Source organism: Mauremys reevesii, linkage group 1 (genome assembly GCF_016161935.1).
Source record: "Mauremys reevesii isolate NIE-2019 linkage group 1, ASM1616193v1, whole genome shotgun sequence".
In the NCBI taxonomy this organism is placed as follows: Eukaryota; Metazoa; Chordata; order Testudines; family Geoemydidae; genus Mauremys; species Mauremys reevesii.
Genome location: NC_052623.1, coordinates 264,461,790 through 264,488,756, shown reverse-complemented (window position 1 = coordinate 264,488,756; position 26,967 = coordinate 264,461,790). Strand labels below are relative to the sequence as shown.

Genomic DNA, 26,967 nt, shown 5'->3' with positions numbered 1-26,967 from the left:
CAGGGAGCTGATGTGGGGGCTGCTGACGTGTTACGGTGGCTCTTTGGCAATGTACATTGGTACATTCTGGCTCCTTCTCAGGCTCAGGTTGGCCAGCCCGGACTTGGAAGGTCCAGCGCCAGCTCTGGGATCAAATTCTTCCACTGGTTGTGATTTATCCATTTCAGAAATGGTGCTACTGCAAATTCCAAAATGTTGCTGATGTAGGTTCCTTCCCTTGGTGAGCAGTAAACATATGAGATACTAATGGATTACGAAGGACTGCCTAACAGAGGGTTGTTTCTTTAGACATGGATTATTAGAATAAATGAGTGTATCAGTGTGCCGTTGAGAGTAAGGTTATGAAGGAGAATGGCCTACATCCTCAAAGGTATTAGGTATTGATTTCAATCAGAGTTTGGTGCCTATATATCTTTTGAGGATCTCTGCCACTGTGGAACAGTTCTTCCTGATTACTGGTTGCTAACAAGCTTTGGGATAGATACTGCTAGAGATCTCTCTACACAGAGTGACATGGAGACAGGACATGCACAAAGTGAAGGCTGGAGAAGTATTGGTAATTAGATGGTGACAAGTGAAAACTACTGTTAAACTGAATCCACCTATCTGAGCTGAATTGTCTTTGGCCCTCTGGAGCTAACTAAAACCTATATAGCCAAATAGCATGAGTGAAAGTGACCAAGGCAGACTTGGTAATGCCTGTATTTTTGGAAATACAATTCTGTCACTCTTTCAAAAGCTACCTTGCAGGAAAGGAAACAATTTCAGCTTTTGGAGACAGAAGTTCTTGAAATTTAACATGGGGGAGCCATCCCCCCAACAATAAATAATAAATGGAAAAGAGATCCTTTCAAAAAAGAAATCAGCATGTTAGAAATAATGGAAAATGCACATTGTAAATGGTATAATTATACCACTGAATGTGGTATATTATTTTATATCAAGGCTTTCTCACAGTATAAGTTGAGAGACGGAGCCTTCTCTTCTAGATCTAGAGCTGAATGAGCCAATCTTGTCTGCATAAAGTTGAGCCCAAGGAAAATTGCATTGGCTTGCAGCAAAGCTACGGTACTGTGTGCATTTGACAGCAACTTTGTTTGGAATAGAAGAGAAGGAGATTTCTGTAGGTGGCAATTTTAAGGGTGGATAAAGTCTGCATAGCCTGACTGGCCTTTCTCTGAGCTGATTCCTAATGGACATTTTACCCCTGGCCGAATCCTGCTTCGGAGTCTGCAGGAAAACCCCGGTGAAAGAACTGCTCACGTTACTAGCAGCGACATCACCGGATGGGGTGGAGCCTCATGGGGGGTTGGAGTGTGGATCTCCAGAGAGGCAGATCTGAGAATTGTGGCAGGGCACTCACAGGGTGTGACAGAGTGGGAATTTTCTGTAATACGTTGCATGAATACTGTGTGCCTCAGTTTCCCGTATATGCTGCATTGTTAAATAGGCAGTGGGAGAGGGCTGTTTACTCTCTGCAGAGGCCCAGAGATACAGGTGTGACTGATGCCTAGCTATCTCAGGTTTTAGGTCCAGATCAATGGAAAGTTTGGGAAGACAATGGCAAATGCAATCACTGAGACGTTTGGTACCTAGTAACTAATGACCATGGATGGTCCAGCCCTCTGCAGGAATCCAGCTGCGTTTGACCGGCTGGACAGCAAAGGACTGAGGAGGGGCCAGATGGGGCTGGCCCAGGAATTTGAACAAAGAGGACACAGAGGGACAGAGCAGGAGCAGGACAATGCTTGGCTGGGGCTCTAGGCTAACCAGAATGGACCACCTTGTAACTTTCTTCTCTTTGTGCTAACCAAGGACTTTCTATGCTGTGTTCTAGTTGACTAATAAACCCTTCTGTTCTGAAAATGCTGTGTGAATATCACTGCAGATGCTGGCAGAGGTGCATTGCTTCCTAAGATTGTACACATCTCCCTCAGGGTCTGCCTCAGTGGGACTTGCTGAACGGAGCTCACGTGTGAAGCAGGGATGCTGAAGGACCAAAGGTCCAGCCTAAGAAGACAGTGAAGCCATGTGGCTTACTCTGAAGGAAGAGTAAGGCCACTAGGGGGTCTGGCTCACTGAATGGGTTTTCCTAGAGCAGTGGTTACCAACCAGTCGATCGCGGTCGACTGGTCGATCCTAGAGGATCTCCAAAACCCCAACCCTCTACCCCAGCCTGGTGAAAGTGAGTGAAGGTGGGGGAGAGCGAGTGATGGAGAGAGTGGGGGATGGAGTGAGTGGGGCTTTGGGGAAGGGATGGGGCCTCGGAGAAGGGGCAAGGTAGATCCTGGGTTTCCCTTAAATTCAAAAGTGATCTTGAGTGTAAAAGGGTTGGAGACCACTGTCCTAGAGGCTGTTTCAAAGCTGGGTTACAGCACCAGTTCTTTGGGGAACAAGGAGTTGGAGGGTATCATGGATCCACAGAACCGGTGCTATGTCCCCAGCTTTGGAACAGCCTCTGGGAGGACCCCCTATAGGTCTCACTCTTCCTCCAGGTAAGCCACACAGCTTCACCACCTCCTTAGGCTGAATGTCTGGTCCTTCAGCACCCCTGCTTCACACTGTGAGCTCCGTTCAGTGAGTCCCACTGAGGCAGACCCCCGAGGGAGACTTGTACAATCTTAAGGAGCAATGTATCTGTTGTAACATTAACACAGCTTTGATAAACAGCAGGATTTATTAGTCAACGGGAACACAGCATACAAAGTCCTGTGTTAGCAGAGGGAAAAGAACGTTGCAGCATAGTCCATCCTGGTCAGCACAGAGCCCAAAGCCCTGTCCCTCTGACCTCTCTTTGTCCCAGTTCAGGTGTGCCCCCAACTGCTTCCAGCAGCCAACTCTTAGCTTCTACCTCACACCCCCACAGTCCTTTGTTCTCCACCTAGGCAAACACTGCTTGGCTTCCTGCAGAAAGATTGGCCAACCATGGTTGTTGGTTGCTAGGTATCAAAGTCCTGGTGATAGAATTTGCCATTGTCTTCTCAAAAACTTCATTGACACAGGGCCCAAGCCCCAGACAGCTAAGAGCCATTCACACCTGAGTTTCTGGGCCTATGCAGAGAGCAAACAACCCTTTCTACTCTCTAGGTAACACTGCAGCACATAGCGGAAATTGAGGATAGGATTCACAAAAATATTACAAAAATTCCCACTTGGTCACAGAGGGTCGGAAGGTCTGACTGGACTTGCCTGGGAAGCTGGGCTAACTTAACAAGGGTTAGTAGAGCTGTGAGAATGGAACCTGAAGAGAGCTCAGCTTGTGTCCTGAGCCCCAGCAGCTTCCCACGTTGGTAGATATTGGTGGGCTCTAGAGGGGAGAGATTCCTCAGAGAAAGTGCTGGATTCCAAAAGGCATCCCGGTAACTACTCAGCAAGGCGAGAAGTGACACCAGACACACACAAGTCATGGCACAATACGTATGTATATTTGTAAAGAATTAAGAAGCTCAAAATAGACTTGTATAGCCAGGGAAAGATGTTTTCTGTATATAAAACTATTTAATTAATGCTTCACATTCCATATTAGATTATATTTGTTCTTAGCATAATAAATACTTTATGTTCACTAACTCTAAGTGTAACCCCTTTGGGGTTTAGAGAGCATGGCCCCTTTAAATCTTTTTCCCAGTGGGGAGGGGGAGAGTAAGAAAAAAGGAGGGAAACTCCAGGGAGCAGCACTGGAGCTCCAAGGAGAGAGGGAGGCAGCCGGCAGGCCCTGGAGAAGGAAGCAGGGAGAACCTGCCTGAGGCCTGAGCAGGACAGGCCCGATCGGGGACAGCCCAGGACAGGAGCCCGGAGCAGCACTGTGCCAGGGGGGTAATCGCCCAAGAAGGACAGGCCGGAGCTGGACCCAGTATCACGGCTGCCCAGAGCTGCGTGGGGCTGTGAGCACTGGGGCTTGTGACTCTGCATTGGGAACAAGGAGGGAGGCTGTAGCTAGTTAAGTGGGGAGGTGGTCGCTCTGTGGGGCTTTGCAGAGAGCGGCAGAAGAGGGCACCGGAGGGGTTTGCTGGGGAGAGTTCACTGGCGCCGAAGGCGACCAGGAGCACCCAAGACTCACCACTGGACTGGAACTTTGCTCAGGCCTCCTGAACTCTGTGTGCAGACACATTGCTCAGTGTCTGCCCCTCCAGACTGTGCTTCCAGTGGGGCCTTGGCTTGAATGCAGCCCTGTTTTACTGCTCCCCCTATATTTCCCCTTGTTGTATTGCTCCTCTCATCCCTCTGTAAATAAATACTTTATTATATCCATTGTACTTTTCCTGTGGGTGGGTGTGTTCACTCTGGGGGTTTTGGAACAGGTGCCTCTGGGGTGGAAGGGATTTCTCCTGCTGCATTCCTGCGTGCGCCTTCTCTTGGCCAGAGCTGCCTGCAGAGCAGACTCCATCTTGGTCACGAGGGCACTAAAGTTACATAAGACTAAGTCTCATATGTGCTACTAAATTATTTAGACACCTGACTGCCACTTCTCACAGTGACACTACATCATAATTACCACATACTAGAGTGTGTCTCTGGGTTTCCAGCTCCTGGGGAGAAAAGGCTAAAACCTTTTAAAATTAAGTTTAAATGAGACAAGGAGTGAATATTGGATGATAGTCACCAAGTGTGTGTATATATATATGTATATGTGTATATGTATATGTATATGTGTGTATATATATATATATGTGTGTATATACATAGGCGGCGAGTTCTATGGGCCCGTGGAGCCCAGGCCCCACCAATAATCCAGAAGGTGGGCCCAGCTCCACCAATGTTTGGCCCCAGGCCCTGTGCTTTGGGGGTCCCCGCGTTGCAATGCCGGGCGCTCTCACGGCAGCGGCAGCTCCCGGGAGAGGCTCCAGCAGCGACTGGGCTCACAGCCCATTGGCCAGGAACCCCAGCCAATGGGAGCTGCCGGGGGCGGTGCCAGAGCTGCCTGGCCACGCCTCCACAGCAGGGAGGGGGAGCGAGCCACCGGCAGCATCTGAGCCCTGGGCAGAGCAGCAGCAGGGTCTGCCCCTGTCAGACAGACTCAGCCGGTGAGCTGTGGGGGCAGCCAGACACACAGACACAGCCGGGGAGGGGGTTTTGGTGGGGACAAACAGACACAGCCAGGGGGTTGTGGGACAGACACACACAGCCGGGGGGTTGTGGGACAGACACACACAGCGGGGGGGCAGCCAGCCAGACACAGCCAGGGGGTTGTGGGACAGACAGACACAAGGACGCAGCCAGGGGGTTGTGGGACAGACACACACACAGCGGGGGGGGGGACAGACACACACAGCCGGGGGTGGTGGGGGCAGCCAGACAGACACAGCCGGGGGTTGTGGGACAGACAGACATAAGGACACAGCCAGGGGGGTTGTGGCACAGACACACACAGCCGGAGGTGGTGGGGACAGACAGACACAAAGACACAGTCGGGGGGGGGCGTTGGTGGGGACAAACAGACACAGCTGGGGGGTTGTGGGACAGACACACACAGCCGGGGGTGGTGGGGGCAGCCAGACAGACACAGCTGGGAGTTGTGGGACAGACAGACACAAGGACACAGCCAGGGGGTTGTGGGACAGACAGACACGAGGACACAGCCAGGGGGGTTGTGAGGACAGACAGACGGACACAGCTGGGAGGTTGTGGGGACAGACAGATGGAGCCATGGGCGGGGAAAGGAGCAGCAATGGGCACCCCGGGGCTGGTATAAAATACACAGGACGGGGGGGGAGCTTCCTGAGGGGACTATAGCAACACCCCCCGCAGAGCAGACCCAGGTTGCAGCTGGCTCCGCCCATCACAGCCCCCTGCCCCACAGAGACTCACACAAACCTCTGCCCCCTCGAGAGACTCCCAATGACCCCTGTGCCCCTGTCACTCCTCTCCAGAGAGCCCTCCCCTTTGTGCCAGCCCACTCCCCTCCCCCACTGCCTCCCCTCCTCCAAAGCTCCCTACAATCTCCCCCTTTGCCTTCTGCCCCCCAGCCCAGCCCATTCCATTGGTCGGGAGGCTCCCAGTCTAGTGGCTATCAGGGCCCACGGGAGCTGCACATGAGGCAGGGTGCCTGCCTGCAGATGCAGACCTGCCTGGCTGTGCCTCCACAGCACAGGGAGGGGGAGCCCGAGCCACAGGTGAGCAAGCCCTGGTCATCATCACAGGCCCAGTAATTCTCTGGATATTTAATTTCACTGAGGCAAAATGTGTGCAATTTTATGGGTTGAATGATTGAATGACAAAATACCCACCTGCCCGCATTGTCCATCACTAAGTCCAGTAATTTTGTCAAGTGTTTGTTGCACAACATGGTGGTGCCTACCCCTACCTTGTGCTTCAGGGGGTGATGGGGTCCAGGGCAGCCTGTTATAGCCTGTTATAGAACTACCTGATTAGTAATTGGATATGTTGGCTGGCATCTTTTTTTACGTGTTCGCTCCCCCTGATGTTAGAACCTGGCTACACCACTGGGGAGGGGAGCTTCCTAGACCTGTGCAGCTGGGGCTTAGGAGAATTTTGTGATACTGTGCCCCTCCCCAGCTACCACCCTGCAGTCCCCACTCCTGCACCATGCTGGGCAAGGGGCAGCCCCATCCCCAGTGAGGCTATGGTGAGGGGTGGCAGCAGGGGAGGCCACACGTGATGGCAACCTCCCCCCTCGGTACCCACCATAGGGGAGAGTGGGCTTTCTGGACCTGAGAGGGACCTAGGAGCATGTGCAGTGAACTGCGGGGAGAGGAGGGTCCCTCCTGGAGCTTGCTGCTGCCAGGAGGGTGGAGGGGAGTCATCTTTGGCCCTAGCCCTGGGGCAGCCTGTCTGCACCCCAAGTTCCTTATCCCCAGCCCTGCCCCAGAGTCCTCACCTGACGGGAAAAACACGCAACTTAAATTTGGTGGTCAGTTTAGAGTATCATAGAATATCAGGGTTGGAAGGGGCCTCAGGAGGTCATCTAGTCCAACCTCATGCTCAAAGCAGGACCAATTCCCAACTAAATCATCCCAGCCAGGGCTTTGTCAAGCCGGGCCATAAAAACCTCTAAGGAAGGAGATTCCACCACCTCCCTAGGTAACCCATTCCAGTGTTTCACCACCCTCCTAGTGAAAAAGTTTTTCTTAATATCCAACCTAAACCTCCCCCACTGCAACTTGAGACCATTACTCCTTGTTCTGTCATCTTCTACCACTGAGAACAGTCTAGATCTATCCTCTTTGTAACCCCCTATCAGGTAGTTGAAAGCAGCTATCAAATCCTCCCTCATTCTTCTCTTCTCAGACTAAACCATCCCAGTTCCCTCAGCCTCTCCTCAGAAGTCATGTGCTCCAGCCCCCTAATCATTTTTGTTGCCCTCCACTGGATTTTCCAATTTTTCCACATCCTTCTTGCAATGTGGGGCCGAAAACTGCACGTAGTACTCTAGATGAGGCCTCACCAATGTTGAATAGAGGAGAATGATCATGTCCCTCGATCTGCTGGCAATGCCCCTACTTATACAGCCCAAAATGCTGTTAGCCTTCTTGACAAAGGCCAGAGGAGGGAGTGTTAGTGCCTTTGCGGACTTCTGGGAAGTGCATGGGGTGGAAGGGGATGCTGGGATGCTCTGGAACCACTCCTTCAAAGCCAGTCAGGACTCTGGGGGAGCCTCCTCTCTGAGCAGACTGTCTCCAGGGCAAGAAGCTTACACCTTCCTGGGTCTGACCTCAGAGCATTCAGCATGCCCTTCCACACCATGCACTTTCCGCAGTGAGTCCGCCCAGGCGGGGTCCTGGGGCAGCCAGAGGTCCCTGCACCCCAACTCCGCAGTCAGATGTGACTTTCAAACCTTCTGTTTTACAGTCTGGCTATTAGATGACGGGAACACCGTTTAAACAGAGCTTGTTGGTACAGAAAACAGAACCCCTCTGTCAGGTCCATCTTGCGGGGTGGGGAGCCCAGAACCAAGTTCTGAGTCTCTCCCCATTTCCCCAGCCAGCTCCAAACTGACACTCCCTCCTCTGGCCTCTGTGTCTCTTCCGGACAAGGAGGCCACCTGATCTCTTTGTCCCCAACACCTTCAGCTGGCATCTTGCAGGGGAAATTGAGGCACCCACACAGTATTCAGAGAAAATATTAAGAACATTCCCACTTCATCACAACAGGTGCAACAAAATATAATACTGTATATTGAAGTAGGCAAGTGCTGCTTCTGACTTTCCTCTTTTAATTGACCCTTGTAATCTTGTGGCGCTGACGCGTTGTAGCTTCATTTTATATCGGCTTACAGGGCGGGAGTGGGGGGGCACCACCATTTTGGGCACCACCAAAAATTATACAAACCTGCCGCCTATGTATATATATATAAAATATGGCAACTGTTCACCACAGAGGAACCAGGTTGTCATAAGACCCATTAACCTCAATGAGAGAGAACAATATGTAGCGCCAGATAAGGAACTTTGATACTTTTTTTTTTATTGAAGTCACCAGGTGCATTTGTCAAACCAGATTCTATCCTTCAGTCCCATGAACTTCCATCACTTGAGGGAATCAAAAGGAAATTGTTTTAGGACACCATGTTCTTCACTCTAAATACTATAGTTGGCTGAATGTCACTTTTAGAAACATTGTAACTCAAATTAGCACAGGGGTTCTCAAACTGGGTGTCGGGACCCCTCAGGGGGTCACGAAGTTATTACACAGGTGGTCGCGAGCTGTCAGCCTCCACCCCAAGCCCCGCTTTGCCTCCAGCATTTATAATGGTGTTAAATATATTTAAAAGTGTTTTTAATTTATAAGGGGGGTTGCACTCAGAGGCTTGGTACATGAAAGGGGTCACCAGTACAAAAGTTTGAGAACCACTGTGTTAGTGGGTTGTATGGGCCCATTTCAGAGAAGCTGATCAGCTAAAATCTATCTTTGTACCCTTAGCCTCCAATCCTAGCGTTGCCCTTTCAAAATGTTAGCTGCATCAGTTTGGATTGTTAGTATACTTTGAATTCTGTTATTTGAGTCCTGCAAATGTAACTCTTGTCCTTTAATGAAAGACTGTCTTGTTGGAGAGGGGGCTCAAGCAAACAACTTTAAAATACAGTGGGACAATTCTTATCTCTTTTACAGTGGTGTTACACCATTGAAACTAAAGGAGTTGACTGACAGCTAAGCAGCTTTTGCTGAAATAGGGGGTAGATTGAGGGGTAAAACTTGGAGTAGAGAGCATATTTCTACTCATGGGCTTTGGAGCTTGTGATGAATGGCAAGAGAGAGGGAAAAGAGAGAGAGGGCCCTGTCCTTTCCATAGGGGGGAAATAGAGTTTAGTGTGCAGTAAATTTCTCATATTTCCAGGTCATTTTGGAGCACATTTGCCAAGATTTTAAGACTTAGGGACTCATAATTCAAATACCTCACAAAATAAGTGCCATTATTTTCCCATTTTTCACATGAGCTTGTAAGTAGGTCCCATATATCTTCAGCTGACTCTGCAGTGCTGCTTTTTTCCATGTTCGCTTCTGTTCCTTTCTGTCAATTAGACTCCAGTGGGGTTGTGATTTATGAATGCATTTCATCAAAATAATCATGCCAAACGCTGGAAAATGGCAAGCCAACAACAACCATGGGATACACATCAACAGATGCAAAACGCCAGGAGCAGGATAGCTGCATTTCAACTTTATAATCTACTTTAGATGTTTATATGCCCCCTTTACCATTGCAGCCAAGCTCCTCATTGTTTTTATTGTATTTATCATCCCAACAGCCCGCGGAGGTAGAGCAGGACAATTGTCCCTATTACAGATGGGGAACTGAGGCACAGAGAGGCTAAGTGACTTGCCTGTGGTCTCACAGGAGAGTCTGTGGCAGAGCAGGGAATGTACCTATCTCCTCCCAAATCCTAGGCTAGTGCCCTAACAACTGGACCATTGCCATCTAATCGATCCTTTTTCTTTGATTTTATTTTTGCAGAAAATGGAAATGAGCAGCATTGCCCTGTGATAATGCCAGCCACTTGCTTTTCCTTAGGTTAGATTAAATGTCATAGCCCAGCATGGGTCTCATCTGTGACTCTTCTTCAGACTGCTGGTGGGGTGGTTTGTTTTGAATTTGAACTATTATGAATGACAGGGGAAATTCCTATCTTGACTGGATGATTTATCCTTTCTAATTCCACCTAGTGTTACAGGTTCTAAAAGAAGGTTCAGTGATCCACATTTGTTCAGTGAAATTTTTGAAATGCACATTGACTTTTTACAAATGTCCACACTGAATATTAACCAAATCCCTGAAATTCTGAGTGCCATTACCCAAAATCAGCGCCACCTTTCATATTACGTGCAGTGATTTTTTTTTTAATGTCTTTTGGCTGGGGTTAGCGTTCCTATGGATAGGGGACTTGCGGCTAGGGTTAGAGATCCCGATGGTAGGTATCACTGCTGTAGGGTTAGGGTTTCCAAGGGTAGGGCTCCCCACCTAGAATTAGGGTTGCTATGGGTAGGGATCCAGGCCCTAGGGTTAGGGTTCCTATGGGTAGGGTTCCCATGTCTATGGTTAGGATTCCTATGGGTAGGGTTCCCAGGGCTAGGGTTAGGGTTCCCATGGGTAGGGATCCCCACTCTACTGTTATCCTAATCCTAGCCCCAACTCCCCTATGTGTAGGACCCATAATGCTAAGGTGAGGGCCGTACCCATAGGAAACCTAGTACTAGGGTGTTGCGCCCTACCATTAGGAAGAGTAACCCTAGGCCCATCTCTGCTCCCCCTAGGAACTCTAAACATAGGGTGTGGAGCTCTATTCATAGGAATCCTAACATAAGTCTCAATTCTCTTTCCCACCGGCACTGTACACGTAGCCCCAACTCCCCTACCCCAAGGAACCCTAATGCTAGTCTGAACTCCCCTACCCAGAGGAACCAGAACCTTAGGAAGGAGAGCGCTACCAGTCAGAACCCTAACACTAGCCCCAACTCCCCTATCCCTGGGATTCCTAACCCTAGGGTGAGGATCCCTACCTGTCAGAACCGTAACTGTAGGGTGGGGAGCTCCACCTGTAAGAACCCTAGCCCAATCTCCGCCACTGTAGGAATAATAGGCCCTGACTCAACTCTCTTACCTGTAGGAAGCCTAATTCTAAGGTTTGGTGCCCTAGTCTTAGGAACTGTAATGGTAGGGCAGGGAGCCAAATCTTTGTAACTCTAACCGCATGGCAGGGATCCCTACCCGTAGGAACTCTAATCTTAGTGCCAACTCCCCTACCCATAGGAATCCTAACCGCAGGGCAATGATCTCTGTGCGTAGAAACTCTAACCCTAGGATGGGGAGCTCTACCCATAGGAACCCTGTATGCAGCCCCAATTCCCCTAACCCTAGGGTGGGGATCCATCTCCTTAGGAACTCTAATTCTAGCCTCAATTCTCCTACCGGTAGGAACCCTAAACCTAGCTTAACTTTCCTACTTGTGGGAACTCTATCTCTAGCCCCAATTCCCTCACCCATGGGAACGCTCAGCCTAGCCTCAAATCCCCTACATGTAGAAACCCTAGCCCCAACTCCCCTAACTTTAGGAACCCTAACCCCAGGGTGGGGAGCCCTATCCCTAAGAACTCTAACCCTAGCATAGGTAGCCCTATCTGTAGGAACCCGAACCTTAGGGTGAGGAGCCATACCTGTAGCAACCCTAATTCTAGCCCCAACTCACCTAACCAAACCCGAGCTCCACCTCCCTTACCTGTAGGAACCCTAATCATAGCCTCACCTCCCTTAACCGTAGGAACCCTAACCCCAACGCCCTTACCCACAGTTACCCTAGACCCACCTCCCCTACTCATAAGAACCCTAACCCTACAGCTGGGATCCCTATCCATTGGAACCCGAACCTTAGCCCCAACTTCCCTACTCTAGGAACCCTAACTCTAGCCCCAGCTCCCTTCATAGAATTATAGAATCTCAGGGTTGGAAGGGACCTCAGGAGGTCATCTAGTCCAACCCCCTGCTCAAAGCAGGACCAAACCGAACTAAATCATCCCAGCCAGGGCTTTGTCAAGCCTGACCTTAAAAACCTCTAAGGAAGGAGATTCCACCACCTCCCTAGGTAACTCATTCCAGTTCTTCACCACCCTACTAGTGAAAAAGTTTTTCCTAATATCCAACCTAAACCTCCCCCTCTGCGACTTGAGACCATTACTTCTTGTTCTGTCATCTTCTACCACTGAGAACAGTCTAGATCCATCCTCTTTGGAACCCCCTTTCAGGTAGTTGAAAGCAGCTATCAAATCCCCCCTCATTCTTCTCTTCTGCAGACTAAACAATCCCAGTTCCCTCAGCCTCTCCTCATAAGTCATGTGCTCTAGCCCCCTAATCATTTTTGTTGCCCTCTGCTGGACTCTCTCCAATTTATCCACATCCTTCTTGTAGTGTGGGGCCCAAAACTGGACACAGTACTCCAAATGAGGCCTCACCAGTGCTGAGTAGAGGGGAATGATCACATCCCTCGATCTGCTGGAAATGCCCCTACTTATACAACCCAAAATGCCATTAGCCTTCTTGGCAACAAGGGCACACTGTTGACTCATATTCAGCTTTTCGTCCACCGTAACCCCTAGATCCTTTTCTGCAGAACTGCTGCCCAGCCATTCGGTCCCTAGTCTGTAGCAGTGCATGGGATTCTTCCGTCCTAAGTGCAGGACTCTGCACTTGTCCTTGTTGAACCTCATCAGATTTCTTTTGGCCCAATCCTCTAATTTGTCTAGGTCCCTCTGTATTCTATCCCTACCCTCCAGCGTATCAACCACTCCTCCCAGTTTAGTGTCATCTGCAAACTTGCTAAGGGTGCAGTCCACACCATCCTCCAGATCGTTAATGAAGATATTGAACAAAACCGGCCCCAGCACCGACCCTTGGGGCACTCCACTTGATACCGGCTGCCAACTAGACATGGAACCATTGATCACTACCCGTTGAGCCCGACCGTCTAGCCAGTTTTCTATCCACCTTACCGTCCATTCATCCAGCCCATACTTCTTTAACTTGCTGGCAAGAATACTGTGGGAAACTGTATCAAAAGCTTTGCTAAAGTCCAGAAATAGCACATCCACTGCTTTCCCCTCATCCACAGAGCCGGTTATCTCATCATAGAAGGCAATTAGGTTAGTCAGGCATGACTTGCCCTTGGTGAATCCATGCTGACTGTTCCTGATCACTTTCCCCTCCTTTAAGTGGTTCAGAATTGATTCCTTGAGGACCTGTTCCATGATTTTTCCAGGGACTGAGGTGAGACTGACTGGCCTGTAGTTCCCTGGATCTTCCTTCTTCCCTTTTTTAAAGATGGATACTACATTAGCCTTTTTCCAGTCATCCGGGACCTCCCCCGATCGCCATGATTTTTCAAAGATAATGGCCAATGGCTCTGCAATCTCATTAGCCAACTCCTTTAGCACCCTCGGATGCAGCGCATCCGGCCCCATGGACTTGTGCTTGTCCAGCTTTTCTAAATAGTCCCAAACTAATTCTTTCCCCACAGAGAGCTGGTCACCTCCTCCCCATACCGTGCTGCAGAGTGTAGCTGTCTCGGAGCTGACCTTGTCTGTGAAGACAGAGGCAAAAAAAGCATTGAGTACACTAGCTTTCTCCACATCCTCTGTCACTAGGTTCCCTCCCTCATTCAGCAAGGGGCTCACACTTTCCTCGACTTTCTTCTTGTTGCTAACATACCTGAAGAAACCCTTCTTGTTACTCCTAACATCTCCGGCTAGCTGCAACTCCAAGTGTGATTTGGCCTTCCTAATTTCACTCCTGCATGCCTGAGCAATACTTTTATACTCCTTCCTGGTTATTTGTCCAATCTTCCACATCTTATAAGCGGTTTTTGTGTGTTTAAGACGAGCAAGGATTTCACTGTTGAGCCAAGCTGGTCGCCTGCCATATTTACTTTTCTTCCTACACATCGGGATGGTTTGTTCCTGCAACCTCAATAAGGTTTCTTTAAAATACAGCCAGCTTTCCTCGACTCCTTTCCCCGTCAGGAACCCTAACTCTAGGGCAGTGAGTCCTACTTGTGGGAATCCTAACCTTAGCCCCAATCCTCCTACCCACATAGGAACTTTAACCCTAGGGTGGGGAGACCTACCTGTAGGAACTGTAACCCTAGCCCCAACTCTCTGCCCATAGGAACCCGAACCCTAGGGTGGGGAGTCCTACCCATAGGAACCCTAATCTTAGGATTGGGAGCCCTACCAAAGATCCCTGATCCTAACTCTAAGTACCCTAACCATAGGATCCCTGACCCTAGCTCCAAGTACCCTAGCCATAGCAACTCGAACGCTCGCTTCATGTAACCAACACATAGGAACTGTAACCCTAGGTTGGGGCACTCTGTTGATAGGAACCATAACACTTTCTCCAAGTACTCTACCCATAGCAACCCGAAACCTAGGTCGGGGATCTGTACCCATAGGAACGTTAACCCTAGCTCCAAATACCCTACCCATTGGAACCCTAATTCTAGTCCAGGAAGCCCTATCTTTAGTAACCTAATTCTACCCAGGGAATTCCTACTGACTCCAAGCATAGCCATAAAACAAGGAGCCCTATCCTTAGTAACCCTAAGTCTAGCCTAGGGAGCCAAACTGACCCCAAGACTAATCCTAGAGTAGGGAAACCTACCATTAGTAATGTTAACCCAAGCCTGGAGAACCCTATGCTCGGTAACCCTATCCCGAGCCTGGGGAGCCTTGCTCTTGGTAACCCTAACTCTAAGCCAGGGAGCCCTACCTTTGGTAACCCTAACCCTTGCCCGGGGAGATCGTCTGATCCCAAGTGTTATGCTAGCTGGAGACTCCTGTCTCATTTAGTGCCCAATGCTCACTTAGGCTTGGTCTACACTACGTGCTTATTTCGGTATAACTACTTCTCTCGGGGTGTGAAAAATCCACCCCTCTGAGCAACGCAGTTATACCGACCTTAGCCCCCCATGTAGACAGTGCTATGTTGGCAGGAGAGCATCTGTTGCCAATATAACAACTGCCTCTCGCAGAGGAAGAGTTATGAAGCCGATGGGCGAGCTCTCTCCCATCAGCTCGAGCATCTTCACGAGAGGCACTACAGCGGCACAGCTGCATCGGTGCAGCTGCACCTATGGAAATTTGTAGTGTAGATTTGACCTTAGTGAGCAGCTATTCAATATTTCATTTTCTCCTTGTTGTCCAGGGTGTGGCCCGAAGCGTTATTTACTGCATGCTGTTCAAACCCAGCTCTAAAACCAGAATTATGAATTTCCTCATAGGCTTTTTCTACGGTGCCCATCGCTATAGTATCTGCGTGCTTCACAAACATTAATGAATTTATTTTCACACCACCCCTGGGGGTGAGAAAGTCTTATCCTCATTTTATAGATGGGGGACCTGAGGCACAGAGGGTTTAAGGTTAAATGTGTCCACTAGTTTTAGATGCCCAATTTGAGACATCCAGAAGCTGATTTTTCAAAATACTTAGCAATACATAGCACGTCATATACAATATATTTTCAGTGTGTATGTGTTCAATGCAAAGCTCCTACTGACTTCAATTGCAGCTGTAAGTGATCAGCACTTCTGCAAACCAGACCCATGGATGTTATGTCAGGCACTCAGAAAATAAGGAAAAACATAGTGAACACCTGTAAAAGTTTTGGTTTAAGTGACTTGCCCAGTATCATGCAGGAACCCTGTGGCAGAGACAGGAATAGACTCCAGTTATTCAGGGCAGCATTCAATTACCTTAAATATGAGAACAAACTTTCTCTTCCTGCAAGCCTCTGCCTCATGCACTACACACCTTCCTACTTCTGCAACAAATAAGGCAAAGGTCCTACAGCTTTGTTCAGTACACAACCCTCTTTCATCGCCACAACACTGCCCATCCTGTGCACTGAATGAGGCAGGGGTCCTCTGGAAAAAATAATATGTGATCACGTAATTTAGGACTGTGTAATAATGCATGCATGCACACAACAGGTCCAAATTAATGTTGCAGAGGCCCATCATTCTGGCATTTCTTAACTTTTGAGTGCTTGACTTTGCAACCTTATCATGTAATTTGTTGTGTGTAATTTCCTATGTTTTTAAAAAGGAACACTGAAAAACCCCCACAAGTTCTATCATGTGGCAACATATTGATACCCACAGGTTGGACACTTTAAATCCACCACACAGAGCTCTGCCACTTGAGCTAATGGAGTAACTGATAGCAGTAGCAGGTTGTTACCCTTTGCATGGACCAACACTAAAGGAGGATGAGACGCTTTGCCAGAGGGGTACACTTATATTTGCTGAAAGCAGAGGAATGGTGAGAGTCAGAAATCTTTGGTTCCATTCCATCCTTTGGTGGGAGTGTGCTGTAGTGCGCACAGACTCTTCTGCCCATTTGACCTTTTCTGCCCCCGTCTCCTCCAACTTGTCCCAGTCCCAGTTTCCTTGCCCATCCAGTCCTAGTCTTCCTCTATTGAGTCCCCATCCCAGTCTCTCCCCACAATTCTAAATCCTACTCTCTTTGCCCGTCCAGTCCCATTTCTCACATTATCTGGCTCTTTGTCCCCAGTCTTCTCGCCCAGCCAGACCCAATCTCATTCTCCTAGCTTCTCATCCAATCTCTCTCCCCACACCCCTACAGTTTACAGTAACCCCCCCCATGCCCATGTTCCCCATCTCCACTGACTCCCACTCTCCCTCCCAGAGCTCTCATTGGGACCAGCCCCCTCCAGCTCCTCTTCCCAGTATCTTTGCTCGGCCAGTCCCAGTTCTCTTCCCACATCTTTGCTTCTCATCAGATATGTCTCCCTCCCAGTCCCTTTCCCTGCCTTACTGGTTCCCACTCCCAATGTCCCCCTTTGTGGTCTACATCTGCTCTTGCCCCCCCCCATTTCTTCCCCAGTTCCCAGTCTCCCTCACAACACCCAGTCCCAGTTTCCCTCTTGCCCTCCCTCCCCCCTGCTAGCCTCCAGTCCCAGTCTTTCCCTCATGTTCCTTGCCCAAATCTACTTTCCTCTGTCCCAACCCCCAGTTCCAGCTCTTGTCCCCTCTGCCTTCATGTCAGTCAGCTACCTCCTCCACATTGCTTGGGTGTCAATGAGGTGGCATTGAGAGATCAGGAGAGGAACAGGATGCTTGTTGTCAATTCCAGGTATCCAGTCCACAGCAGCTGGGAACTGCAATTGTGAGAAAAGTCTTGCTTAGTGTGGATGGTGTGATGGATTCAGTCACAGAGACCCCCTTGGGACTGTCACCTGATGTGCTGAGATTACTTCTGAACCCGTTTTCCCTGCCAGTTTGGGACTCCAGAACCCTGCCTTGCTGAGCCAGATATGCTAGCCTGCTGCAACATAGACTCAGGGTCTGAACCACGCCCCCAAAGCTGCAGGTTTTAACTGAAAACCACTCAGCAGGTTACCTATCTCCAGCACCCAGACACCCAGCTCCCAATGGGATCCAAAACCCAAATAAATCCATTTTACTCTGTAGAAAGCTTATACAGTGTAAACTCATAAATTGTCTGCCCTCTATAGCACTGATAGAGAGAGATGCACAGCTGTTTGCTCCCCCAGGTATTAATCACTTACTCTGGGTTTACTAATAAACAAAAGTGATTTTATTAAGTATAAAAAGTAAGATTTAAGAGGTGTTAAGGTTCAAAGTAATAACAGACAGAACAAAGTAAGTCATCCAGCAAAATAAAGCAAAAACACACAAGTCTAAGCCTAATACATTAAGAAACTTATTACAGGTAAATCTCACCCTTAGAGATGTTCCAATAAGCTTCTTTCACAGACTAGACTCCTTCCTTGTCTGGGTCCAATCCTTTCCCCATGTACAGTCCTTGTTAGTTCCAGCAGGAATCTAGGTGAAAGGCAAGGGCTTTCTCATAACTTGGAGCCTCTTTGTTCTCTTCCACCACCTTTTATATCTTTGGCACAAGGCGAGAATATTTTGTCTCTCTGGGTTCCCACCCCTCCTTCTAAATGGAAAAGCACTGGGTTTAAGATGGATTCCAGTATCAGGTGACATGTTCGCATGTCCTTTGAGACCCCCTCCATTCTTCCAGGGCTGGTCCGCACATATACCGGAAGGCTTGCAGGTAAATAAACCATTTACAACCAATCGTCCTAGTCAATGGGAGCCATCAAGATTCTAAACCATTAATGGCCCACACTTTGCATAATTACAATAGAATCTCAGAGGTATACTTCATATTCCTAGTTTCAGATACAAGAATGATACATTCATACAAATAGAATGAACACATTCAGTCGATTATAAGCTCTGTAATTATACCTTACAAGAGACCTTTTGCATAAAGCATATTTCTGTTACATCATATTCACACTTATAAACACATTTTTATAAAGCACATGGAGTGCAACGTCACAGATGGAATCTTTTGGGAATTTAGCTGTGGAGTTCTAGGAAGTGTCTACTGAGCATGTGTGAACTGCAAATTTTCAAAGCCTTATAACGTGGCTAAATTTGGGCAGATTTTCAAAGGGATGCCAACAGGAACATCCCTGAAACAAAGGCCATTCGCTTGCCAAATATCAAGACCTTGCTCCAAAGTATGGAGGCATTAGAGATTCTCAAAGAAAAAGGCACCAGAGTTTTTTTAACACAGGCAAAATGTATTTTCCCTTATACTCATTCTCAGAGTCGGCTAAAGTGTTTTGGCTGACATTTTCCAAAAACATTGAGCGAGAGTCAGACACCTGGCATGGAAATTTTCAGCCCAAACTATTAGAGTTTGGGAAAGTTATAAACAACAGAAAACTGCATCTTATAATGGGAAGTGTAGGGCAACCATAATATTAGGCAGTGCTACCATAATAACAGATGCTGCTGTAATAGGGTATCAGACCCTGACAAAACCTCCTGCCCTCCTCACCCTACCCCACCCCTGGGTATACTTTCCTTATCTCTTAAATTCTGACACACTGGTGAGGCTAATTCAGAAGTTCTGCAGAAACCTAAATTTCAAATATAAGGTAACCCAAAAAGTAGCTCGTGTGTGTCGCTCCATTACTCTCCTGGTTCACTTCTAACCAGACCTTGTCACCCTTCTTCAGCTTAAGGACTGTACTTCCTGACATATTTTCATAAGAGTTTAGGGTGGTCTGATATGATCCTATCACTGCCTGGCTGTTTTTCATTAGCTGAATGACCGTGGTGTTCCGGTACAACTCCACATTGTAGCCAAAGTAATAAACTCCAGGTATTTGGCAAGTGAAAATTCCTGTGGCCTTATCAAAATGTTGCTGATCATTGTATAAAATTTGATGAAATATAATGGGTTGTTTAGGAGCTGGATAGTTTTTGGCGAGTTTCATGGCAAAGGCAGATTTCTGACATGGTGAGCATTCTCCCGGGCGTCCTTGTGGGCCAGTGGGACCTGGTTGTCCACTTTCGCCCTTCGGTCCCATTGGACCTAGTTTTCCTGGAGGGCCCTGTGGCCCACGCGTTCCTGTGGAACCTGAAAAGGATTACAAAAGAATGAGCTAGAAGTAGATACTTTTCCATTTGTTCTCATCCTGCTCAAATGTGACTCATTTAAAATCCCCAAAAACTTCTTTGTTGACAATGCCTTTGGTGGGTCAGTTAGAGACACTGCCCACCAGGGTGGGATAAACTACAGTTTAAAGCAGGCCTGCACAACATGCAGTCCCCGGACCGCATGCAGCCCGCATAGGCTCACTGTGCGGCCCGCGGGCAAGCAGCGGAGTGGGGTTCCTGGGTTCACCCCCTGCCCAGGGGGGAGGGTCCTGCCTCACAGCCCTGTGTGCGTGCTGCGCTCCAACCACCCTAATGGCCAGAATCGCACGTGTCTCTGTCTCCCACTCCCCCCGCCTGGCGTACAGCGGGTGTGTCACCTCTGGGCAGGGGCGGCTCTAGACATTTTGCCGCCCCAAGCATGCCGCGGCCGCGGGACCACCGGACCCTCCACAGGCACGCCTGCGGGAGGTCCACCAGAGCCGCCTGCCGCCCTCCCGGCGACCAGCAGAGCGCCCCCCGCGGCATGCCGCCCCAAGCATGCACTTGGCGTGCTGGGCCCTGGAGCCGCCCCTGCCTCTGGGGCCCGCTGAAGTGGGAAGTGCTGGGCACGAGGCAGAGCCGGTAAGTGCCGAGCAAGGGGAGGGGCACCCGGCCTGGGCTCGAGCCCCAGCTTGGGGGCGGGGGGGGAGACTAGGCCGAGACCCTCCAAGCCCCCCCTTCGGTTGGGGGCAGGGCAGCTACTGTGCTGGTTGGTCCCATGGCGGCCTCCATAGTGATCGGAGGGGGGTGGGGGTTTGAACTGTCTGTGGACAGCCAGGAAATCCCCAGGGGAGGGGTGTGTGTGTGTGTGTGTGTGTGTGTTGCACCTGCCCTGCCTCGACTGCTGCCCCCTTTCCTGGTCCAGGGACCTTCCCCCTCCCGGCCCCTATCACACTGCCCCCCTTCCCAGGCTCCCTGCGGCCCCTGTGTTTGTGTGTTGGACAGTCACATCCAATCCCTTCACACTGCCCCCCTTTCCTCTCCCCTTATTTCATGGGGGGGGATGATGAGCTGAGTAGGCGGGCGGGCAGTGGCGGCGAGACTTTATACTTCAGGGGGCAGGGTGGTGGTGTTGCCGCAGGGCCGGGCGGCGCTGGGGTGGGGGATGTGTTTCAGGGGGCCCGGGCGGCACTAGGGAGGGTGTTTCGGCGGGGCCAAGGGGGTTTGGCCCTCAGCTGTTTTCTTTGGAGTAGTATGGCCCTCGCCGCTTTACGAGTTGTGCAGGCATGATTTAAAGCATTGCAAACTCCCTAAAGTAAGAGAAAGACTCATAACATACCCATAAACTCTGTTCAAAGTAAAACACCTCAGCTTTAACTCCAGAGAAAACTCTCTACTCTTAATTATTGTCCTCAGGAGCAAAAATGTTTGACCAACACACACTCCTTGTGGTTTATTCCTAATGCTCTGGTGTGTGCCTAAGTGTTTAGGCTCATGAAGCATTCTCAGGTGGGATGTATGTATACAGGTGTGGATGTGGATGAAGAGTGAGGAGAGCTCTCTCTTTAACACTTCTGTGGGTGGATGTTGTCCTCTCTCTGGTGTCTCAGAGCAAGGAGGCGATCATTTATCCTAAAACAATGGAATTCATCCAGTGGTGGACATAAGACAGAGTCAGAGGGGAGGTGATTTGCACAGCCCCTATGCAGGAGCTGCTGGGGGCTGGATTGCCCCCCTGAGCAGTTTAAATTAGCTCAAGAGCTTCCCTAATAGAGCTGGTCAAAAATTTATTAATTTTTTTCTCCCCCCAATAGAAATTTTTTTTGACAAAACAAACTTTCAACAACAAAACAAATTATTATTTTTTTTGGAAGGGGGAGGGGGGAAATCGTAAACTTTGAAGAAAAATTTCACAGGGGAAATTTCCCCCGCAACCAGTTCTATTCCCTGTTTTGTGCCCCATTAAGCTCCTATGGCATTGCAAAACGGGGGGCATCACTGGAGGTCAGCAATACCCTGGCTCCATCCTTAATATGACCCTTTATCTCCTCAGAACTGCCTGAAACATGTATGTGTGGGCACCCAATGCCCCCACCACTACCACCTGAGAATGCTTCATGAGCCTAAACACTAAGACTAACACAGAGCATTAGGAATAAACCACCAGGAAAGTGTGGCAAACATTTTCACTCCCTTGGGAGGCCATTAAGGTGGGTTGAGAGGTGAGGTTTTTTTGGTTTTTTTTGGTTTTTTTTTACTTGCCAAAAATCCAGTTCAGGATTCTGTATTTCACTGCAAGGCCTCTCCATAATGAAACCATTCCTAGCTGGTGTTATCCAAATGTCTCTTACTGCATTTCTCGGCAGTACATCTGGTGTCTAATATATATATGTACCATATTCCTACCTTCAGAAAGGGCAAATCTCTGATGTTAGGATCATAATTCTATCACTCAGTAACTGTTGCTATGAAATGTTTCTGGTTGTTCCAAATATGCAATGTACTGAATTCTGAATAAGAAACTGGTGAAATGGTGCTATCAAAAGTTGGTATAGCATGAAATGATTCACTTAAATGTGACTTACCTGGTTCCCCTCTGAGTCCCTTCTCCCCTTTCTCCCCGTTGAGCCCATTGTGTCCATTATGACCAGGAACTCCATTGTTCCCAGGAGGACCTTGGGGTCCTGGGAGACATGGAGCAAGAGGGTTTTTTTCCTGTACTGCCACAGTGACAGAAACAGCTAAAATCCAGACCCCTGGAGTGGGAGAAAGGGGAAAGCCATTCAAGAGCTTGCTAACAGTGGTTTTCTACAAGCAAAATACAAAAACAGCCATATAGATTGGGGTTCCCGGATGTACACTGCACAGTACTTCTCAGCCTACCACTACTCAAATCATCATTAATAACGTTTATTATGGTAGTACCTAAGGGCCACCCAAGATCAGGGCCCTATTGTGCTAGGCATTCTACAAACACAGGGCAGTAGGCCCCAGAGATCTTACCAATGTGGGACAAAGTCTTAAAATAAGGGTGCTCTTGTATCTCAGTACAAAGGATCTGGGGAGAAGGAAAGGAGAGGGGGGAGGCAGAGTAGAAGAAAGTTATATAACGGTAGCACTAGCATCTCTAGGCTCCCTAAAAGGTTAGGGTGCCCCCTTTCCACACTAGAGGTGTGAACTCCTGGCCCCATTGAAGTCAGTGGCAGAAATCTGATTGACTGTGTTGTGGCTGGGATTTCACCCCAGATGTCTGACCTAATACAGTTGTACAGCAAGGAACAAACATTGCACCCTTTCAAAGAATATCACAATTGCTATTGAGCTGTTCATGATCTCAGAGCCACTGTTCCTGCCTCAGGACTGAAGCCTGCAGAATGCCTTTGGAGCCTGCCTTGGTGCAGTGCACAGCCTTCCCCACACAAAGCCACCCTTTCCAATGCTGGGGTGTTAACAGCCACAGTTAAGCCCACTGTATTAATTAGGAGTGTAGGGTCTGATTGCCCTCTCTATCCCGATTATACACTGGGAGAGCTCTGCTGATGCCCAGAGTTGCTCCTGATTTTTCCCCAGCATGAGAGGAGAATCAAGCCACGTATCTCCACAAGAACGAAACCCACCTGATAAAAACATGCTGTGAGTTTCTTGTCTTTCCCGTGACATCCCGGCAGCTGGGAAACAAGCTCCTTCGAGAGCCTGTTTCCTGAATCACTGTATTCTGCTCCTCACCCTTCTGCTTAGGACCCTTAAAGACACAGCTATGACTAAACAGCTTCCCTTATCGCTGCTTTGTACACAGATGACCTATTGTGACCCTGCCTGTTCTAGTACTGACACTCCTCCAACCAACAGGATACATTCCCTGCTTGCTTCCTGTTTTCTCATTGTGATCCCGGGATGTACTGTTGTAAGACTGCTCTGTTCCACTCTGCTAGTTGCTGTATCTTTTTACATAACAGTAATGAAAAATAACAGGCTATATCTAACACGAACATTACTGACTGCTTTAATTGCTGTATTTGGGTACTGAGCCAAATTCAGCCCTGCTATAATTCTATTGATGTTAAGACAGTTACACTAAGGGTGAATTTGGCTCATTTCCTTATTTGTTCTGCCAGCTATCGCTGTGGGACATACTCTGGTAGGTTGAATGTGGAACAAAGGGACTATAAGGAAAAAACAGACTGGTTTAGCCAACTAGAGAATAGACTATTGTTCAGGAATGCAGAGGCCTAGGTTTACATCAGTATACAGGCCTGTTTGACCAGCTGTCTTTATTAAATTTCCTGCGGGGGGAATAGTTATGTACAAGAAAAAGTGTTGTTGAGACTTTGGGCAAATCTACATTGCAATCGGAGCTGTGACCGAGGATTATGTCGAGATACCCAAGCTAGCTTTGATCTAGTTAGCACAGATACCAAGAGCAGAAAAGCTGTGGCAGCATGGGCTGCAGCCTGGGTTAACTGCTCAAATACAACTTAAGCTTACTAGTGAGTTCAAGAATGTACTTGGATGGCTAGCCCGCATGTTGCTGTGGTGTGGCTTCGCTACTATTGTTACTTGAGCTAGTTAGATTAAAACTCTCTATGGTAGGGCCACACATACTGCAGTTGTACCTCTGATTGCACCCGTTGCCCTGTCACAAAGCACTCCTATGGATTTCCTTAATGGTGCTCAACTTTTATTAATGCTTTGGAAACACTACATGTAAATATTGGCCAAGCCTACAGGAAGCATCCTTTAATACTACGACTACTTAACTCCTATATAGAGGATTGAGCAGTAGATACAAGTATGTGGGAGGTAGCTCAGAGATCAGAAAGGCATCTTCCACTCAGACGTGCATATACACCCACACATTCCGTGTAGTCAGTGAGCTGACGGCTGCAGCTCAACGAGTTCAATTTTACATCATTGGAGACAGCGGGTACCGACCCAACTTATGACAGGGGAATTAACCTTTGTAACTGACCCAGAACAAGTGACTGAGGCCAGAAAATGAAGTCCCAGTGTCTTACCAACACACATCTACTATAAATGCTGTGGTGTTATTATTGTTAACCTACTGGGGCTGGTCAATTTCTTTGTGCTTGGGGAGGCCACGAAGGGACAGTATTGGACTGAAGAGAGCAGCAAGTCCCAAATGGTGTTACTTCCCCCTGCGGAAAACCCCCTTCTTCCTACTGTGCCACGTTGACCTTGTGAGACCCCAGAGGGCCCCCCATACTGTAACTCCCATCAGGCCTGACACACTCATTGCCACAACACACTGTTCTCATAATATGTATCTCAAAGGCATCATGTAAAGTATCATAGATAAGCTGGTGACACACTGATCCCCAAAATCATTGTGTGATGTACATACAGATGGTGTACAAACAAACAGTTATAGATGTGTGCTGGAAATGTTTTTAAAATGTGTTCAGCCTGTCCTAGACAAAGGAATGTGTATTTACTAGGGCGGTCAAGTGATTAAAAAAATTAATTGCGCTGTTAAACAATACAATTTATTTAAATATTTTGGATGTTTTTTACATTTTTCAAAGATATTGATTTCAATTAAAACACGGAATACAAAGTGTACAGTGCTCACTTTGTATTATTATTTTTATTACACATATGTGAGCTGTAAAAATGATAAATAAAAGTTAATATTTTTCAATTCACCTCGTACAACAGGTATGCATTTTTAGGGAGCCTACTTGTGTAGGGAGGAGATGGGCTGGCAAAGCAAAGATGCCAGCCTATTGGGACAGAAGCCTTTTTTAGTTCCCATTGTGGAGTGGGAGGGAGCCTCATTAGAGAGACAGGAGGGAGCAGGAACTGTCAGAATGGCGAGTTCCTGCTGATGTTACAGCTAAAGGAGAGACATCAGACCTAAGTTGACTCAGCTCTCGCCCCTCAGGTTGAGTATGCTTTTTAACTGACAGGCTTTGGCTGCTTGAGCTTTCTGAAGGAAAAACCAGTGCTACATAGACTTCCTCTCAATAAACCTATCAAGGCATATTCTTGATTTATCCTCTGTATTTTGTGCATAAGATACTGTCCAGGGTGTTAAAATAGGTTGCCAACATGATCAGGAAGTCTATCCCACACATCCAGGTGACAAGCATTACTGTGTAAGCTTAAGTAAATGTTCTGACTACCACTGATAATGTAATGCAAGAAACTCTGACTTTGGAAACAAATTCCCTGAAACAGGTCCTTGGAACGCTACTGGCCAAACTAAGAATTTGGATTGTGGGTCATCAGCTTAGGGCTTATTAGGTCTTGGCTTGTTGCATCCTGGATTTCACAATCTGGGACTCTGTTTTCTGAACTTGGGACCCAGTTCTCAGAGCCCAGATTTAAAAACTCAGTTGTCAGGATGCAGAACCTAGAGTTCCAAACTTGAGACTTGGAACTTGGTTTTGAGATTTGGAATTTGGCTTTGGAGACTAGAATATGGAGCTCAGATTTCAGAACTATTTCTGAAGAACATAGGTTTTGGTTCTTGGCAGTTGGCTTTGGCAAGCCAGCACCTAGATTTTGGATCATAAGATTTTGTGTTTGGGATTCAACTCAATTTTCACACCTTTATAAAAAAAATAAAATAAAAAATCAGACCATGCAGCACTATTTTCCCATTTCAAGGTTCATAACCCAGGTTTGAGAATGTTTGCTTTTGAATCTTGCTGTTTGGAATTTGGCCCTCAAATTGTTTTTCACAATTAGTTTTTCTGCAGTCATATGGCTCAGATTGTCAGAGGTATTTAGGTTCCTAACTTCCATTGCTTTCAATGGGAGTCACATATCTAAATACCATTGAAGATCTGGGTAGGTGCTATCAAAACTCAGAAGACAGGTTTTGGATCTTCGATTTTGGTTTACAGACATTCTGATTTTCTAATCTCATATTTGATTTTTGGGACTTGTTTTTCAGGATTTGCTTTTGGGACTGGGGACCCAGTTATTACAGCTCATTTTATGAGTCTTAGCAAATTCAGCCTGCTTTTTAGAACGAGGGAGCTAGATTTTGGTTTACAGAACCTAGTGTTCACAACCGTGAGTTCTGCCTTTTACATCTCACATTTTGTAGTTTGGAACTCTGCTTTGAAAAGTTGGCATTCAGAATTCTGCATTCAGACCCTGGTTGTGACAACCTAGATTTTGGAACTGGAAACTCCTTTTTCATTATGGGAACCCAGATTTCCAGACCCATATTATGGTATTTGGAACTCTGATTCTGAAACTGTTTATTGACTAATATCTACGAAATACAATTAAATCCTTTTGTCCAGTTAGCTTTGCTGCTGTTTTTGGAGAATGTCTGAGCGTCACATGACTTTTCCGTTACATCTCAGAGCAATTTCTACAGGGGTATCTGATTCCTTTGGCTGGGTTTTACCATCTGCCAGCTGGGCCCTAAGCAATGTTCATCCACCCCCTTGCAAAGATCAACGGTTACTGGCCTGGATTTTTAGCTAGCATGAACTACTGGAGCTCCATTGCTATCAATGGAGCAATGCCAATTTATGCCAGCTGAGAATCTGGCTCATG

General features: G+C 47.9%; 2 protein-coding genes across 2 annotated transcripts in view; one reads left to right on the top strand and one right to left on the bottom strand.

The window, feature by feature from the left end:
* The window catches only part of SYN3 (synapsin III), a 365,180-nt gene that overhangs the window by 7,179 nt on the left and 331,034 nt on the right, over nucleotides 1–26,967 (top strand). The window lies entirely within an intron of this gene.
* LOC120370913 (collagen alpha-1(X) chain-like) lies at nucleotides 17,694–23,227 on the bottom strand. Its single transcript, XM_039486241.1, has 3 exons — nucleotides 23,049–23,227; nucleotides 22,017–22,187; nucleotides 17,694–19,432 (listed from the first exon to the last, which is right to left on the bottom strand). The coding sequence occupies exons 1-3, from the start codon at nucleotides 23,089–23,091 to the stop codon at nucleotides 18,930–18,932; spliced, it is 717 nt and encodes a 238-aa protein (XP_039342175.1). The 5' UTR covers nucleotides 23,092–23,227; the 3' UTR covers nucleotides 17,694–18,929.

Bases quoted from the DNA above. Each gene is read 5' to 3' on its own strand.
- LOC120370913 (XM_039486241.1), bottom strand. From the start codon at position 23,091: ATGTCACGGGAAAGACAAGAAACTCACAGCATGTTTTTATCAG. The intron at 22,188-23,048 runs GTGGGTTTCGTT...CTCCCACTCCAG, and splicing joins TCACAGCATGTTTTTATCAG to GGGTCTGGATTTTAGCTGTT. The intron at 19,433-22,016 runs GTAAGTCACATT...AATCCTTTTCAG, and splicing joins GGGACTCAGAGGGGAACCAG to GTTCCACAGGAACGCGTGGG.